Source organism: Gracilinanus agilis, chromosome 1, assembly GCF_016433145.1.
Source record: "Gracilinanus agilis isolate LMUSP501 chromosome 1, AgileGrace, whole genome shotgun sequence".
NCBI classification, from domain to species: domain Eukaryota; kingdom Metazoa; phylum Chordata; class Mammalia; order Didelphimorphia; family Didelphidae; genus Gracilinanus; species Gracilinanus agilis.
In genome coordinates this window covers 166,473,209-166,491,241 of record NC_058130.1, presented here as the reverse complement: position 1 = coordinate 166,491,241, position 18,033 = coordinate 166,473,209, and the positions used below count along the sequence as shown (strand labels likewise).

The 18,033-nt window shown below is 36.3% G+C and overlaps 1 protein-coding gene across 1 annotated transcript in view; it reads right to left on the bottom strand.

Moving 5' to 3' along the window:
* Window positions 1–18,033, bottom strand: part of UNC13B (unc-13 homolog B) — a 269,311-nt gene that overhangs the window by 132,023 nt on the left and 119,255 nt on the right. The window contains exons 8-9 of the mRNA XM_044678148.1: window positions 3,630–11,693; window positions 1,289–1,612 (exon numbers count right to left, since the gene is read on the bottom strand). Of these exons, the coding sequence (XP_044534083.1) occupies window positions 1,289–1,612; window positions 3,630–11,693 (8,388 nt within the window). The remainder of the gene's footprint in view (window positions 1–1,288; window positions 1,613–3,629; window positions 11,694–18,033) is intronic.

Genomic DNA, 18,033 nt, shown 5'->3' with positions numbered 1-18,033 from the left:
CTCCAGAGTTTCTCCCTCATCCCTGTCTGGTAAATATTCACAAAGTGTGGACACAAAACAGAAAGAGGGAGGGAGGGAGGGAAAAAAAAGGCAGCTTTGACTTTCTGGAAAAGTACCGCAAACTAGAGTTAGCTTTGGGATATGAAAGATGTGCCATTATCTTTCATACATTCATTTGCCAAGTGACCAGTCTTTGTTGTTCCAGGACCCAAGGTGAGGGCTGGACAGAGTATGTTGTTCTGCTTCAAAATACCAAGTATTTTAGTCACCCTCAACCACCACCCCCCCTCCACCACCTGTCAGCTACTCCTGGCTACCCAACTGACTAATGCTGCCTGGCAGTGGCAATGCACTATTTATGGGCTTAGCTCCTATATGGATTTTAAAAGGTCAAGCTTTCTATTTTCTTTCTTATAAGTCCAAATTGCTTAATACATTATTATCCTCTTCTGGATGAGGACTCAGTAAAAACTTTCTGAATGACTTTTTTTTTTAAACCCTTACCTTCCATCTTGGAGTCAATACTGTGTATTGGCTCCAAGGCAGAAGAGTGGTAAGGGTAGGCAATGGGGGTCAAGTGACTTGCCCAGGGTCACACAGCTGGGAAGTGCCTGAGGCCAGATTTGAACCTAGGACCTCCTGTCTCTAGGCCTGGTTCTCAATGCACTGAGCTACCCAGCTGCCCCGCTGAATGACTTTTTTTTTTTTTTTAATTTTAAACCCTTAACTTCTGTGTATTGACTTATAGATGGAAGATTGGTAAGGGTAGGCAATGGGGGTCAAGTGACTTGCCCAGGGTCACACAGCTGGGAAGTGTCTGAGGCCAGATTTGAACCTAGGACCTCCTGTCTCTAGGCCTGGCTCTCAATCCACTGAGCTACCCAGCTGCCCCCCCCCCCCGAATGACTTTTAATGACTGTCCTGAGTCATTTGGCCTCCAGTACACTCAGAGTTTGAATCCATAAAAATAATTCAAAATGCAGCCAAATGTGGTCAAGCTCTTTTTACTTTCTAGGAGTTGTTTTTCACATCTAATGGCTCTAGGGACAGTTTTGGAACCAGAGAAGTAAAGCTGAGGTAGATCAGGTCCTGCCAACATAAGAAGGCATTGCTAACCTTGAGTCTTGACCACCTATGGAACTGCAGCATCCCAACAAGGGACTCACCAATAGCTGGTCTACCAGGTTGATTTGAGGGGTGGGGTAGGGAGAAAGGGAAGAATCATCTTGCCATGGTGGACCCAAATCTGTAAGCTTGGAAAAGTCCCCTCAAGGTAAAAATCACCTACCTCTCCTGGGGACTTTTATGTGGCTCCAGTTCTAGAGGAAGATGAGATGTTTTATCTTCTTTAACCATTTCCTTTGGTTCACAAGCTTTTCCCTTCTCGGTTTCACTGGTCCCCTCCAGCAATTTCTCCTGTTCTCCAAAGCATGGTTGGCTATCCTTTGTGTAGCTTCCAGTACTGTGGCAGGAATGAATTGAGTCCCTTTCTCGGTGGTCATCATCTTGCTCTGAGCTATGAATGTGCTCATGATATTGGTCCAGTTCACTAAGCTGTGAGCTTCCTTGACTTACATTACAGGAGGAACCATACCTACTACTTCCAGTGGGGCTGTGAGAAGAGAGGCAAAGGCAAGTTAGAAGTTAAAGAGGAAAAAGGAAATGGATATAAACTAGTGCCCAGGCACTAAGGAAAATGCTGCTTCTTTTGGTAGCATTGGGGATTTCGCATTAGGGTTCTCAGAAGGAAGACCTTATAGTCTAGTAGAACTACTTTCTAATTAACAAAAATTACAGTAGAGGAAAAACACAAAATGGAGTTGACTCCTGGGTTTTCCAAAAGCTTTAACATCAGCCTTGTATCCAGTTTCAAGAACTACCTTACCTGCATATTATATTTCTATTGATGAGATAAAGAATTATTTAAAACAGTATGGCATTTTTGCCTAAAAATTTCTTACTACCACACAATCTTCTCAGGAAACTTTTATCTAGTGGCTGTCATGAATGTAATTTTATATTTATTTTTCAATTCCCACAGAGTGGGTTAGAACACTGGAAATGGAATGATTTAATATTACATTAATTTTTACTGTTTCAACTTTTCTGTTTTATTAAAGTCCCCCTTTTCTCTTTCCTCACCATTGAACATGTAAATACTTAATTCTTATTTTAACCACAGGCAAATGGCATTACTCATTCTTCTATCAGCCACAGCCTGAGGTGAGCTATGGAAAGAATAAGATCAGGACCATAGAAACTCCAAAAGTTAACGATCTTGTTTTATTAAGTAAAACAACTATACTCGACCCCAGAGGAAGAAACACAAATACATATCCATGACAAATTGCATTCTACAGTAACTCACTCAACCATTTGTAAGGACATGTTTCATCTTTAGATGAATTAGGCTTATTCCATTATTAAAGGCAGCATCATACCAGGTGTCTGTATTCCTGGAGCAGACTTGTGTATCTCCTTGCCCTATAGCCTTATCCCTACTCCTAGAGCTATCATCCATATCATCTTCCTCTACACTTCATTCCTACATTTCCCCACATGCAATCTACTTGTGCAGCAAGAGATAATTATATCAACTGAAGGAAGCTAAGAGTTTGGCAGAGTGAACAAATGGCAAGGTGGGCAGCACAGAAAAGGAAATAGAAAAATCTGGAAGGTATGAACAATATCCTAGGCTAACTTGCGATAGTAATATCAAAAGACAAATCTATCTCTTGTACCACTGGCTGGGAAGACAGTAGTCTAGGCCAGTGAGTAGAGGTGACCCAGCTCGCCTGTGAGTTCTCTTGAGCTCTATTATCCTCCTTGGTCCCAACAGTGGTGACAGCCAGACAAAGGACATCAAAGGTCCACCACCCTAACCAAAGGATGATATTAGGGAAAGAGATACATAGATCTAAGCAGCTGAGGGATCTGAGTTGAATGTAGAGTATACATTTTTTCATGTAAATCTTAAAGTGCTATATAAATGTTAATTATTATTGTTTTTATTTTCTATACATTATATCTAGCTGTGTCTAGCACTTCATTGCCACTGGATCAAGCACCTCAGAAGACTTAAAAATGAAAAAAAAATTTAAATTGTCCCCAAAATACAGCAGAGCAAGGAAAAAATTAGTTAAGTAGCTTAGATTCAAAGAAATAATTCATTGCTATTCATATAGAATACTTGATTTTTTTTCCTGGTAATATTCTTCCCTGTCATTCACCCTGACCCCATTTTCCACTCATTATGCAGTACAGATTTTTCCCCCAAAGCATCAGAGTAAGACTCTTTAGCAACAGACTCTTTTAAACCAGTAAATGAGGCAAATGAGTAAATGACTAAGCTCTTGAAGACTGTTCACCCAGGAGCACAGCCCCATTGGGGATGGGATAGATAAGCTAACACGAAAACAACACAAGTGAAAAGGGAACAAGCTGTAGAAGCTGACACATTAACTGTCTATTCTACCTACCTCTAACATTAAACATAGACACTAAAAAATACACAGGATAATATAAGACTGTGAATGATAACACAGGGTCCTAGGTCTACTTCTATGTCACTGGCATTATAAATGGTCAATTGCTTGAAACCATTTATTATGCTCTCAATGAGAACAGGCCTTTTCTGAGTCCCTGATTCCATGATTCCCTTTGATGTTGTCAGGTGAGGTGTGCATGGGGGGTCACCACTGGTAAGAAGTCCTTTGTCAGGCACAATTTCTTTCTCTTGCTCTTCCTTCTGCTGAGGCAGCTCCAACTTTGGACAAAGTTGGCCTTCTTGAACTATGGTGTCCATGGAAGAAGATATGATATTTCCAGTATGATGATGCACTTCAGACACTGGAATTTCTTGGTTCTTATTAATCACTTCAGACTCTGAAATGTCTTTGGCGTATGCATTCTGCATGACCTCCAGATGGTTGGAGGATATAGCTGGTTCAACATTATTCCCAGGTATATCAAGAGACTCTGTAGCCATGTTTTCTCTACTTTGGCTATGGCCTTGAATACTGAAAACTGGGGTCCCTGGAGCTCCCTGACCAGTACTCTCCTTGTTTTCTTTTTGCCATGGAAATGGAATGTCTAGCTTCTTTCCAAATCCTAGCTTTAGGCCACTATCTACTGCATTCCCTTTTTCCTCATTACTTCCTTCAAATAGATTTGAGAACTTCTTAAGACCTGACATGAAACCAGACTCTGTTGATGCTCCAGACCCAAAAGAAGATGAAGGAGAAAAGAAAGAGCCAAGTGATTTCCTATGATCTGTAGCAGAGGACAGGAAATCAAACTTTGGCAAATTGGGAACATTTGGAATATCAAATCTAGATTTTTGATGGCTTGTTTCTGGGGGAGCAGTAGTTAGGTTCTTCAAAGAAAGGCACTGCCCAATATCTTCTTTTGCTTCTGGGATGGCACAAATCTCTAATTGCTCCTCCAGATGTCCTTTGGTCTCTGCTGTGCTATCTGGGCAGAATGGATACAAATTCACTTCTGCCTGATCATCATAAATAAGTTCAGTTTTTGATATATTATTTAAACATGACTCTAATAAGTCTTGACTTGACTGAGCAACTGGCATGTCTGACACATGCTCAAAAGAATGAGTTAGATAAGGCTCAGAAACATCAGTGAGTACCTGTTCTAGAAGAGGAGTACAGGTGGTTATATAGGCAGGGTCTGTATTCACTTGTAAGTTAATTGAGGTATTCTCTATTTTTGATGTTTGCTCCACATCGGTACCTTTCAATGCTTCATTCTCATTTACATTAGTCAGAGACAAAGTTCTCATAAGAGCATCATCTCTCAAAACAGAAGTATCAGAAGTATTTAACTCAGGTTCTTTGGGTTCAACTAAAAGAGTTTTATTTTCCTTCATCTCCATTTTCAATTTAGAGTCATGTGCAAAAGCTTCTGCCTTTTCATTGACTTCTGCCCTTTCAGGGTCACTGATAGCTGATTCTAAAGGAAGAGTTTCTGTGTTTTCTTCTTTCGTAGCTTCCTTTTTGGATACTGAATCCACAGTTTCTCTGGGATACTTGTCTGGAAGCTGGGAACTCACCTGGAAATGTGAATCTTGCTCATGAGTCTCTGGCTTGGGACCTTTGAATATGCTAAACAGGTCTCCTGTGAAGGTCTGAGATGATGTACTAGAAGAAAGACCAAAAAAGGAACTTTTCTTTGTAAACTGAGAAGCTCCTCCTGTCATTTGAGATGGGGAGAAAAGTCCAGAGAATGTTTTGGGAGATTCACTCATCCTCCCAGAGAAAGATTTCATTTTAGTTATGAATCCTGAAAACATTTCTGTTGAAGAATCCAGGACTGACTTTTCTTCTGTGACTTCTATAGGTTTGCTCTGTGAATCCAATGCATTTGTAGACTGATCAGAGAAAGGGATTGGCTTAAGGTCTTGCTGTAAACTATCATTGTTAGTTCCTTGTTTGAGCAATTTCTTTGACAAATTCAACTGGTCCCCTGTAAAACTCTCATTTCTTTGAATGTTAGTAGAATCATTTAGGCTTTCAGATATGTGGCTACCATACGAAAAAGAATTACATAAGGGATCACTAGTAGAGATTTTCTGACCCAAATCTTTTTCATAAGTAGTTTCCTTAAGGGTTTTTGCAATTTCTGTGTCAATAAGGAATATTTTCTCTGTTTCTTGAAGTTCTGGAGCGTAAGTAGCATCTTTCTGTGCCTGGACAATCTGGACTGAAGAACCTAAACATAGGGAATCTGATGAAACGGTCTTCGTTTCTCCATTACACTTGACCACATCAAGGGTGGCATCTGTGGTGCTACTGGGGAGAGCACTGATAGCCTCCTGCTGCTCATGTAGTGCCTCCATGTGTGAGATATTTTTGTTTCCATCTGAATATTCTTGTCTATCCATTTTGTCACTGGTGGCTGAAAAAACACTTGACAGCTTAGAGGGCTGAGAAGTTACTGGAGCTACATTGACAAGGTTTTGTTTCTCAACAGTATTTTGTTGCTTTTCATCCCATAAAGAGAAGTTAAAGAAACCAAAACTAGAGTTATTCTGAAAGACACTTTTCTTAATGCTAGAGCCTCTAGAGGAAAAGAAGGAAGGTAGTTTAAGTAACCCTTCTCCTTCCTGAAATTTAGCACTTGGGCTAGTAGCAGAAGCTTTCTGTCCAGGTTTTTCCAATTCAGTCAGGAAAGAAAATATACTCTTGCTCTTTGGAAGCTCTGGCTTTGATGTAGAGTTTGTAGTGGCTGAAAAACTCCCTTCCTTGCCAAAAAACTCATCTTGCTTCTTTGAACTAATTCCATCCAAAGAATCAGAAGACTCCTGATTATCTCCTAGATCCTCCATTGTCACTGAAGATACAGCATCACCATGATCCAATGAAGAGTCTTTGGATAATTTTTCAAGGTGGTTAACACACGGAGTTGGACTTGGTGGCTGATCTCCTAAGAATGTCCCCTTTCTTGTACTATTCTTCCTTTGGGTCTCTCCACCTGAAGGCTCTTTTGGTCCACTGTCATGGATAGTAATCTGTTTACTCAGGACTCTAGCCCTAGGTTTCGTTGATAAAGAAACAGGTGTAGAAGGAAGTGTGCTATCATCCTGGCTGGCTGGTTCCATGGTATTAGTGCTTGTCATGACCATTTCTTGGCTATCAGTACTTGAAGGAATGGAGACTTTCTCAGCTGACTGTGAAGGTGACACATTTACTTTAAAAATATCCCCAAGGGAACCAAAGAGAGATGAAATACCTGTAGACTCTTTCTTTTCTGAAGATTGTGTCTTTCCTTCTTTACTACCATTACTTTCCAGGTTTGGTGAACTGCCTTTATTAGCCTGGGTCTTAAAGAAATCAAAAAATCCAGATGTCTGGATTTTATCAGTTGTTGTATTTACAGAAGAATCCTCTCCCCTACTGAAAAGCTTCAATGCACTTTTAAATAATGTTGCCTCGGGTTCTGTGGAAGACTGGATCTCAGGAAGTTCATATTCTTTCTGTTCATTTTTATGGAACTGTGACCCAAAAGGTGTTACAATAGGATCAGTTGTAATAAGTTTATGATCATCTACATCTGATTTAACATCAGGAGTTACTTGGCTTACTGATCCTAACAAACTTTGCGTTTTCATATGAGTAGTCTTATTTATAGGTGTTTGCTTTTGATTTATAGTAATTTCTGAACTCTGATTATTAGAAATGGCTTGTCTCTTTGGATCTATCTTGGAAGGAGTTTCTTCCACAGTTTTTGAGCTCACTGCAAATAGTCCTCCACTTGGTACTAAAGGGTCATCCTTTGGTAATTCAGTTGGTTCTAACTGTATATCAACTTTCTTCATGGTAGAAGTTTCTAATGACTCATTTTTATCATAATTCAAAGTCTTCCCCACCAAATCACCCAAAGTTGAAAAGAAAGAAGTTACTTTGTTTGTGGGCAACTTCTCTTCTATGTACTGGGAGCTTGTTGTTGTGTTTTCAGAAAGAACCAAAGGGTCAGCTAGTTTAGAGGAGGCCTGTTGTCTAAGGAAACCCAAATTTCCACCTAATGTATTTTCAGTTACAGATTGTCTTTTATTTTTCTCTCTAATCTGAGGATCTCCATTTACATCCCAATTATTAAGTCTTTTGGGTTGACTTCGCAGATCAAGGATGTTCTCAAGATCTTCAGATCTTTCTTTTTCACATCCCAAAGCTACTCTGAACTTCTTAAGTTTATATCCTGAAAAGTCTAATGGCTGATCACTTTGGCAATACATTGAATCCTCAAACATTTCTGAAAAAGTTTCAAAATTTTTATTCATTAATTTGTCCCTTCTTTGCAATGCTATAGACAAATCAAGAGGCTTATTAATAGAGTCATCTAATGGCTTTTCCTTATCACACCACGATGATTCCTCTTCACCACAAAGAAGGACTTTGAAACCACATAGAGCAATCATGTTATCATCTAACATAGCATTTGATATGGCATTCATCTGGAAATCATAGTCTAAATACTCTTGAAAAGAAGAATCAGGTCCATATACATATATATATTGCCCAGTAGAATCAGTGAGCAGAAAGTAGATATACTGGCCATCACTGTACACATAATGTCCATATTCCCCATCCTCTGATGGGTACCATATTCCATGTTCAAGCCATGACAACCATTCCTGGTACTCACAATCAAAACTTAAAAATGCAAAACTTTCATCCGTTCTTATGGATTCTTGATCAACTACAGTCCACACTGTTTGGTCATAACCTGAAGAATTACTTAAGTCAATGGGCAATTCTTCAAGTAAATACTTATTATTAGCTTCAAAAAGTGGGAAGTGACTGTAGTTTCCATTCAATGAGTTAGCTGCCCACATACTCCCTTTTACTGAATAGTCTTCGTGAAATGCTATCTGGTCAAGTGATTCATATAACAACTCACTGCAGCCAACACCATCTAGATTTGTTCTCCATTCCAAGATATTTGCATTCTGGTCTTTTTGGCAAAGATTGACTATTGAACTCTCTGACTGAGGGCAGGAGAAAACCTCAGCTAGTGGAAGGGCATTTTGATTTAATATATAATAAACTGGTTGCATGATTTCATTGAGATCTCCAGAGAAGGCTTTTATGCCAGAATTCCATTCAAAACTCAAAGGACTATTCATGTCCTCGAAAGCCTGGTAGTAGTTTGTTGCACAAATAATTTTAGTCCTCAGTAAAGATGAATTCAACTCACTTGAATTTTCTTGTAGTTTTGTTCTAGGAACTTGGTGAGGAAACTGGTCCCTAAGTAAAGATTTCTTCATGATTTCCTGTTGAGCACTAGGAATACTATGGGAAAGAGGATAGTCAGAAGAAATGCAGTACTTTTCATCTGGTTTATTTGTTCTCATAAGGTTTTCATCTACCAAAGGCTCACTTACTTGAATGCTTTTATCTTTCCTTTCAGGTAAAGATAAGAAGCTTTTCAAAATGCCAGAAGTCTCTTGCTTTTCAACATGATTCTCTTGACTGATAGTCTCATCTGAGTTCACAGGCATTTCATCAAGGCTAGAATGCTTACTTCTATCCAACCATTTTCTGAAACCTAGACACTTTGATTTTGCTCTATTTGGTTTACCATCTGCAACATTTTCATTTGATGCAAAATTAAATATTCCAGAAAGTAAACCAGGAGAACTATTTCTCTGATGGAGACTTTCATTTCTCATATTTAATTCTTTTGTACTGAGCAAATTTTTAGAAGAAAATCTCAACTCTCTATCAAATAGATCTTGTCTTGTGCTTTTCTTAGAAGAATCATCCACTACTTTGTCTTCTCTAGTTTCACAGACAGATGTTGATTTTGAGAGGGCAGCATTTAAAACTAATAAAGAATCTGATACTGTTGAAGTTTTCAATGTTTGATTTAAATTATTACTTTCTGAAAAATTAGAAACTTTGTATTCTTTGGGTTCAATTATGGGGATGCCCAAAACATCTTTATCACATTGATTTTCATCTCCTAGTTTGTGCTTAATTTGTTGGATTTTTTGTATGTCCTTAAATTCATCTGGAAGATTGGAAATAGTTTCAATTGCATTGGATTTTTCTGAATTGTGTTTGGAAACTTCTAGGCAATTGCTTTTCGGTTCTTCAGCAGCAACTAATGATGAATCATGACAACACTGATTTGGAGAGATTGAAATTGTGTCAGTGGAAGCAAATTTAAATAGAGAATGAAAGATACTTCCATTTTCCTTTAAATCCTGCTGCTTTTCAGAAATACCAAGAGATCCCAAAAAAGGAATATGTAGCTTCCCATTAAAGGAAAATGAGCGTCTGTCTTTCTTAGGATTGTTTTCTAAAACATCAGGCTGATGAACTTCCATGGATCCAAATGAAGCTTCTTTTAAAGATGATTCAGGGGAAGTAAGAAAAAACTGACTAAAGGATTTTTTTAATGGGCTAAGGAAAAAATTGTCATCAGATACTTTGCCTAACTTTAAAGATGGTGAAGTCTCTTCATTTATGCTCCTTTTATTTTCATTTCTACATTCTGACTCACAAGGAACTCCTGGTATATCTTTGGCAAATATTTCTTGTTGACTTGAAAGATGAGGCACATATGTACAGGTTTCTCCTTCTGAAAGGTTTTCTTTGCTCTCTTTCACACAGGAAGAACTAACTGAGTCTAGAAATTCATTGATTACTCCTGAAGATGGCAATTCCTCACATGGATGAACTTGTATCAGGTCAACAGTGTCTCTATAATTAACATCTAATATAACATTGTAACTATTGTCATTTGTTAAGGTAGCCTCCTTTAGTTCTGGCTCCTGGTCAAGCCTTAAGTGGCTTTCCTTTAGAATAACCTGGTCAACTTCTTTTTTTGTTTCTTCTTTTTCTGAAAAATTTTTTAATGGATTTATCATATTAAAAATAGAACTGATGAGTGAACTCTGAGTCTGTGGGGAAGGTGAGTCCTTTTTAGTACTTTCTGATGAATCCTGAAGACCTGAAGCTATAGTCTTACTATTTTTATAATCATTTTCTGAGGTTGTGTTCCATCTGCCAACATCTTCATTGTCATTTGTTTGAGAGAGTAATGGAGAATTAATAGAAAGATCTCTTTCTCTTTGGCCATCTGTTTCGAGGCTGGGTAAATCTGAATTGACTTCAGGTCTAGAGTATAAACTACTATTTTCCTTTTGGGAAGAGATTTCTGCCTTCTCAGGAACTAAGGAAACAAGCTTTTCCACAGAAGCAGAAAGATGCTTTGTGCCGGAGCCCATCTTTTCAGTAAATGAACTGAACAAAGAGCTGACTGTATGTTTCACTCCAGTCAACTCGGGGAGGGGAAGAGTCTTCACTTTGCAGTCCTTGCCACTCTTCTGAGTAGGCAAATTTGGTATATGATCTACTGGTGGTTTCTGATCTACAGTATCAAAAGCACTATTATCTTTATATTTTGTTTTGATTTTTGAAATAGAATTAAATTTGTTGATTTCTTCTTCCTTCTCAGCTAAATATTCTGACACTGTTTCCACTAAAAACTGTAACTCATCCATAGTATCAACATATTCCTCCTGAGGTTCCTCAATAGAAGGCTGTACTAACTCTTGCATGTGACTTCCCATGTTTTCTCCTTTAATTTTATGTATTTGGACATCGCAGTTGACCCTTTGTGGGGAGAACACTGGATTCATTTTATAAGAGTTTTCAAGATGCTCTCCATAATGACAGATATTTGATGAATACAATGTTTGTGAAAGTAAAGCTAGTTTATTCAGCCTATCACGTGAAATGAGGGAATAATGCAGTTCATCAGAAGCACTGCTATCAGATTCTTCAGGAGTCCCTAAAGGAGGAAAATCAGTGTTGGATTCTTCTAACCTAATCAACTTCTCACAATCTTTAAAAGAACTTGAATATTCAATGCTTTCCAACTTGGTGGCACACTTGCCACTTTTAACTAAAAGCCCATTTTTGTAGGGACGCAAAACAGGGTAAATTTGTTTTCTCTTTTCAGAAGGGCAAAATCTGTATTTTTCAGCACTAGAATGTCCTGAGAATTTATTTTTAGTTTCAGATTTACTTAATACCTTAGCTCCAGACATAGAACCATGAGATTGTAAGCTTCTATGATCACACTGGCTTCTTTCATTGTCCTCATAACTATCATATCTAAGTTTCTTTTTCCTTCTCCTGTCTATTGTATTGTATTCCTTAGGGTATCTGGAAACAGGAAGTATTTCTGACTCAACATCAAAATTGGGTGTGATACCAACTTTCCTCTGTTGCTCTTGGAGTTCCATTTTTTGCCAATTCTTATACTTTACTTTTTCATTAGATTTGGTCTGGATTTCTTTTAGTGCTCTTTCTTGCCAGTTCTGATGATTGTTTTCTAAAAACCCTTTTATAGGATGCTCTCCCAAATCCTCATATATGTCTTCTTGTTCTTCATCCTCAGGTCTGGAGATAACTGGAATGATCTTAATTTTTTCATTCCTAACTAGTGAATCTTGTCTGGCACATAAGAAGAAAAGTAAAAGGGAAAGGAAGGCAAAGAATGAAAAGGAGGGAAAAAAGTTTATTTAATAATTACTTTATAAGAAAGCTAAAATAGTTATGCCATTCATTTTATTCGTAACAATCAAAATGAATAAAACTGTAAATACTGTTCAAAGAAAACATATATTAGAATTCCTAAAGCAGTATCATTCTTATGAAGTAAAATAGAATAATTTAAGTCTGAAAAAATAATTATAACCAAAAAGAAAAATTTGCTCATCTATGCCACACATTGATTCTCTGGGTTTTAAAGTTCTTTCCATTTTCACTGAAACAACAAAATAAACTTATATTGTCAGTGCTTAAAATAAATGTGCAAGCTTAAAATCTTAGAGCTAATTATTCCAAAATAGACCTATGATATATCCATTGGTTTTAAGAATTATCAATAGTTATATGATTATAAAAGACAAGACTGAGTTTAAAGAAACACCAACACACTGCCCTCTTGCCTAAGTAAATCTTCAGTCCATATAGCCCAGGATGTGACCTACGGTATGGCTTTAAAAAAAAAAACATAATGAAAATAATCCTTGCCTGTCAATATAAAACAGACTTTACCAAATATGTATTGCACTACCAGGAGGGGAAAACCCCAAAAAACTATTACTGAAATGTCATATTCTAACAAACTAATATTAATACACTCCTGTTCTTTGTGAAATCTAAATAAAGAAGCCTGGAAAGCTACATGTTAATAGCTAGAGTCATATCAGAAATGGGATATTATTAAATCGTTCCACAACAGCAAAATAAATTGCAAATACAAATGGCTTTTAAGCTGTCAGCTAAGGTCTAAACCACTTTTCAGATATACAAGACTGTTTACATCCCAAGAAGTATACCTACTTATTATATTCAACAAAAGAATTGACACCTACTGGCAATATAGTCTACAATCTATTGTCTTTAAAGTAAATAGAAAAAAGAGTAAAAAGAAATGTTATTAGTCACTAAGCTCTTCAAGTGTTTGTACTAAAAATCAAAATAAAAGGAAGGGAAGTTGGCTGCAAGAGGCAAGTTAATAAATGAAATCCAAAAGATACATCCTTCACAAATCACCTTGTGGAACTGACGTTTGACCAAAGGTGGGAGGGTTTGAAATCTTTATTCATATTCCTAGGGGCCTCTCAGATGAATGCTCAGTGAATGAAGCATTTTTTTGGTTATTTAACCATAAGTCTAATTATAGTATGTGACCTATTAATAAAAATTTACTAACCATTAAAGTTCTGAAAAGTATTTTAAAGATTTCCTAGAAATCTGTGCTGGCCATTTATCCTTAGCTTGTATGAAAAAATATATTGGGCACAACTCCATTCCCTAATATAAAAAAGACAATTAGTGGAACACAAATAAATGAGGCTTTATTTTAATGCAAAAAAATCACATCTAGAAGTAGTATTGATAGCTTCTCTACATTTAAGACAATGTCATACAGAATAAAGAATACTGGATTTGGAATCAGAAGAGATATGCTTAATTACCGGTTCTGCCAAATATTTAGTGTTCTGGGATCTGGAGCCAGTGTCTTGACCTCTTTAGGCCTTAAAATGTCCTCACAAACTACAAAACTGAGGTAACTTCACATCAACTGAATAATGACTAAATAAGTTGTAGTATATGAATGTGATGGAATACTATTATCCTATAAGAAATGAGGAAATAGCTCATTTTAAAAAGCCAAAAAGTTCATAAAAGGAAAGACTTATATGAACTGATGGAGAAAGTTAGAATGAATAGAATAAACATTGGTACTATAAAAATGAGCAGTTCTGAAGACTTTTTTAAGCTGACAAAAAATGAAATAAGAAGAACCAGAACAATTTATTCAACAATTAAAACACTATAAGGCAAACAATTTCAAAAAATGTAAGAATTATGATCAATACAACTTTTGATAATTTCAGAAATCTAATGATAAAATAGGTAAGAAGTGGTGGACTGAAATTGAAAAATAAGTCATATATAACCATGTATACAACCATAAAAGGAATTTATTTTGCTTGACTCTAAATATTACCAAAATGAATTTTATATTTTTTTCCCCATGGTTAGAAGGGAAAGAAAATGGATTTCTGTTAGTTTAAGAAAATTTAAGAGGCAGGAGGTGAAAGATTACATGCACTTTCAGACGAGGTCCCTGGGTTATTGGTTTTAATGAACTGTTTTATTTTTTTACAAGAGACCTCTCACAGAGTGGCTATAAAATTTTTTGTCTGAATGTAAATATTAGTAACCTAAAAACAAAATACCAATAAAAAATTTTAAAGTAATACTACTTTGAAACTTACTTCATAGGATTTTGTGACATGAGTGCTTTGTGAGTTTTTTTTTTAACTAATGTTTGTTATCATAAACATGTGACATTGTATAGTATTTGTAAGAGAAATAATTTATATTTAAATATAACAGAATATCAGTTAATTTTGCTCCCTGAAATTTCACATTCCAGTTTTCAGGCTTTAAGATCTCTTTCACTTTTTAATATCAATTTATGTATAAAGGATAATTTTATTTTTATTAAATGAGTTAAGAGTATATTATTCCATAAAAATTTACTTTCATGGAAATTAAAGAAGAATATTATTGAGAATAAACATTATTTGATTTAGATAATGATAGGATAACATGTTTCAAGATTCCTTGTTCTTTCCTTTATGACTATGAATCATCTTTCAAATAAGAAAACGATGCAATTGACCCACTATCTATAGAACATGGGAAAGGGCTATTTTGTTTTCAGAAGTCATTCAACAAATTCTTTTAAAAATTCTTTTTAATCAACTACTACATGCAAAACACTATACGAGGTACTGGGGGAGATACTATGTTTAGATAAGACAGTTCCTGTTTTCACAGAAGTTATAGTCTACTAGGGACATAGGACAGACATAGATTATTTTAATATACAATTACATGGTAAGTTCGTGTTTAAACTATAAAAAACAAAGTGCTGTATAAGGCCCAATATAAAAATTGGTTATTGGTTGAGCATTATCAAGGAAGGACTTAGGGAGGAAGAGGCATATAATTTGAGTTTTAAAAGATAGATAAGAACTAAAGAGATGATCAGGGCAATTTAGACATAAAGAACAGCATATGCAAAAGAATAGAAGGAGAATTCAGGAAATATGAGGGAGACAAGTAGACTAATTTGACAGAGTAAGTTATTGAGATTAGGATGGAAAGTTAGGGTAGTGTCAAATTATGGAGAGTCTCAAAAGTCAGGCAAATGAAACTCACTTTAATAAGAAATAAGAGAAAAAAATGTTAATAGTAGGGTAACATACCTACATCATGCATAAGGAAGATCATTCTAACAGCAGCAGGAGGAAGGAGGGAGAAGGAGTAGAAGCAATAGATTTTATATTCCTGTTGTCCTGACAGATGTTAATAGGAGCTATGTTGTGGCATTACCAGTGAGAAAGGGAAGAGAAAAGAAACATGAGATGTTATTTCGAGAGATATTAATTCAAGAGATTTTTAAAGATCAATAGTACTTGGTAAAAAAAAAAAACCGTGAAAAATGAGGAAGAAGAAGGAATCAAGGTTTCTTACACGGAAGAGATTGTGAATGCTAGTGGCATAGATAAAAAGAGTAAAAGCAGAAGACTAAGATTAAGCAGAGAGGTTAATAATCTCAATTTGGAATATACAGTTTAAGGTGACAGTGTAATTTCCAAATGGAGATATCCTGTAACTAATTAGAGATGCAAATTAAAACCAAGAAAGAGAAGTCCAGTCTGAAGATGTACATTTTGGAATTACTGTATAAAGTTGGTATTTGAATCCTTGAGAATGAATAAAATAGAAAAGGAGAGAGTATAACAAGATAAACAAAAAAGGCCAGAGAGACCCTTGGAAAACAACCACATTAAAAAACAAAAAGAAGGTGAAGCTCAAGACAAGTGGTTAGAGAGGTAGAACTCGGAGAGAATAATGTCTTCAAAGCCAAGAAAAAGTGGGAAAAAACGACAATTAGAAGCTGCCCAAAGGTCAAGCTAGATAAAGACTGAGAATAGGCCACAGATAGTTAAACTGCTTTTGTATAGACCAGTGATTCCCAAAGTGGGCACTACCGCCCCCTGGTGGGTGGTGCAGCAATCCAGGAAGGCGGTGATGGCCACAGGTGCATTTATCTTTCCTATTAATTGCTATTAAAATTTAAAAAAATTAATTTCCAGGGAATAAGTAATATTTTTTCTGGAAAGGGGGTGGTAGGCCAAAAAAGTTTGGGAACCACTGGTATAGACCCTTTAGCTCTCATTTGTTACCTCTCGTGATCAGAGGTACACATTTGTAAGTCATCTGGAGAGGGTTCGTCTGTGGCAGAGGACATAACAAAACTAATTAGCTCAAGAAGAGATCAAACCTATGCCCTTGTTTTAATGGCATAGTGCTCTCACTCACAGAGCTAATCAGCAATAGAATATATAAATTGGCATATGAAAAAATCACAGTAAAAGACCCGTTTCAGTCTTCTTTACTGGTCATTCACTTTCATTTTGTAATACCAGCATTCTCTTAAAACAAGATGAACAAAATATGAGATTTCACAGGTCACAAAATTATCTATCCCTCCAATTTTTGCAGTGTCAACCACAAATCTAAAAAGGACAGCAACCTAGGCACTTATAAAAATGCTTCAGCATAGGGTCAAGGATATATTTCAGGAGCTCTGTAGTACAGCTCTTTTCCCAAGCTGATACTAACCCATTAATGATTGTACTTTAGGTCATATCATTTATTCAACTCCAAATCTACCTACCTGGATTATCACTGAGCACCAAATCTCCTAGAGGTAGCTCTGTGGCATTCTACCAGATATCACTTATTCTGCCTATCCCCAGAATTATAATCAATGAGTAGAGGTTAAGCAAATAGATCTCTGCTCAAGGTAAGGATAAATTTCCTAATAATTAAAGCTATCTGAACAGGAAACAAATTGTGATATGAGATAAAGAGTTTTCTGAGATAGGTTTAAAAAGCAAAAAGGTTGAATACCTATGTATACACAGTATTGATTCTAAGATGGAAGGGAAGGGTTAAAAAAAAAGATAAAGGTCAAGCTCTAAAAGAAATTCATACAACTTAGTCTTCTCTGTAGGGGATTAATAGAAATTGTGTTATCTGAAAATATTAACTAGTAAATAATGAGCATTGAAAGTTAATAAATGGACTATTTTTCTAGCAGACTCATAATTAACAGTCCAAGAGCCAAGGAACCCGTTAGACATTCTCTCCCTCCCCCTCCTTTGGAGTCATCATTGCTAAGTTTTGGCAAAGAATCTCATTCCTTTGTAGAGCCTTTCAAGGACGGAATTCTGTCTTTCTTACATGCCCTCTTGCTTCCTGCTGCATACCTCCTTTGTTCTCTCTGGCATGCTTGTTCCAAAAAACCACCTGCTACTGCTTTAGCCTTGTAGGTTTTCTTTTTTCCCCTGGATCAGAATAAGACAAGTTTAACTGCTTTCACTTTCTAGTATTACTCCTTATGCTCATGCATTTTAGGACCAATATGTATATTCTAATACATTTAGCCTTGTCTGTTTCAGTTTTCCCACATATATATATTTCCTCATGACTGTGGCCCATTCTTGGAATTCATCCTGTTCCCCATTATCACCACTTACTTCAGATTTTGAAAGGCTTTCTCTATCCTTCAATGCCCTCCTCAAATATAACCTCTTTTATGAAGTTTTCCCTGACTCCCTCATTTGATTTTTATTTTTATTTATTTATTTTTTCATGATTCATGTTTTTATTTTCCCCTTCACCCCCATAGCCAACACACATTTCCACTGGTTTTAACATGTGTCATCAATCAAGACTTATTTACATATTGTTGTAAATAATTTGTTGTGGTCGTTTCATGACTCCCTCACTTGAAATAAACTTTCCTCTTGATTAATCTGAGTACTTTAAAAATATTTTCTCTCCATACTCATCAGGATGTATTTTGTATTAGTTTTCTATGTATATTCTTATCTCCCTTATTAGA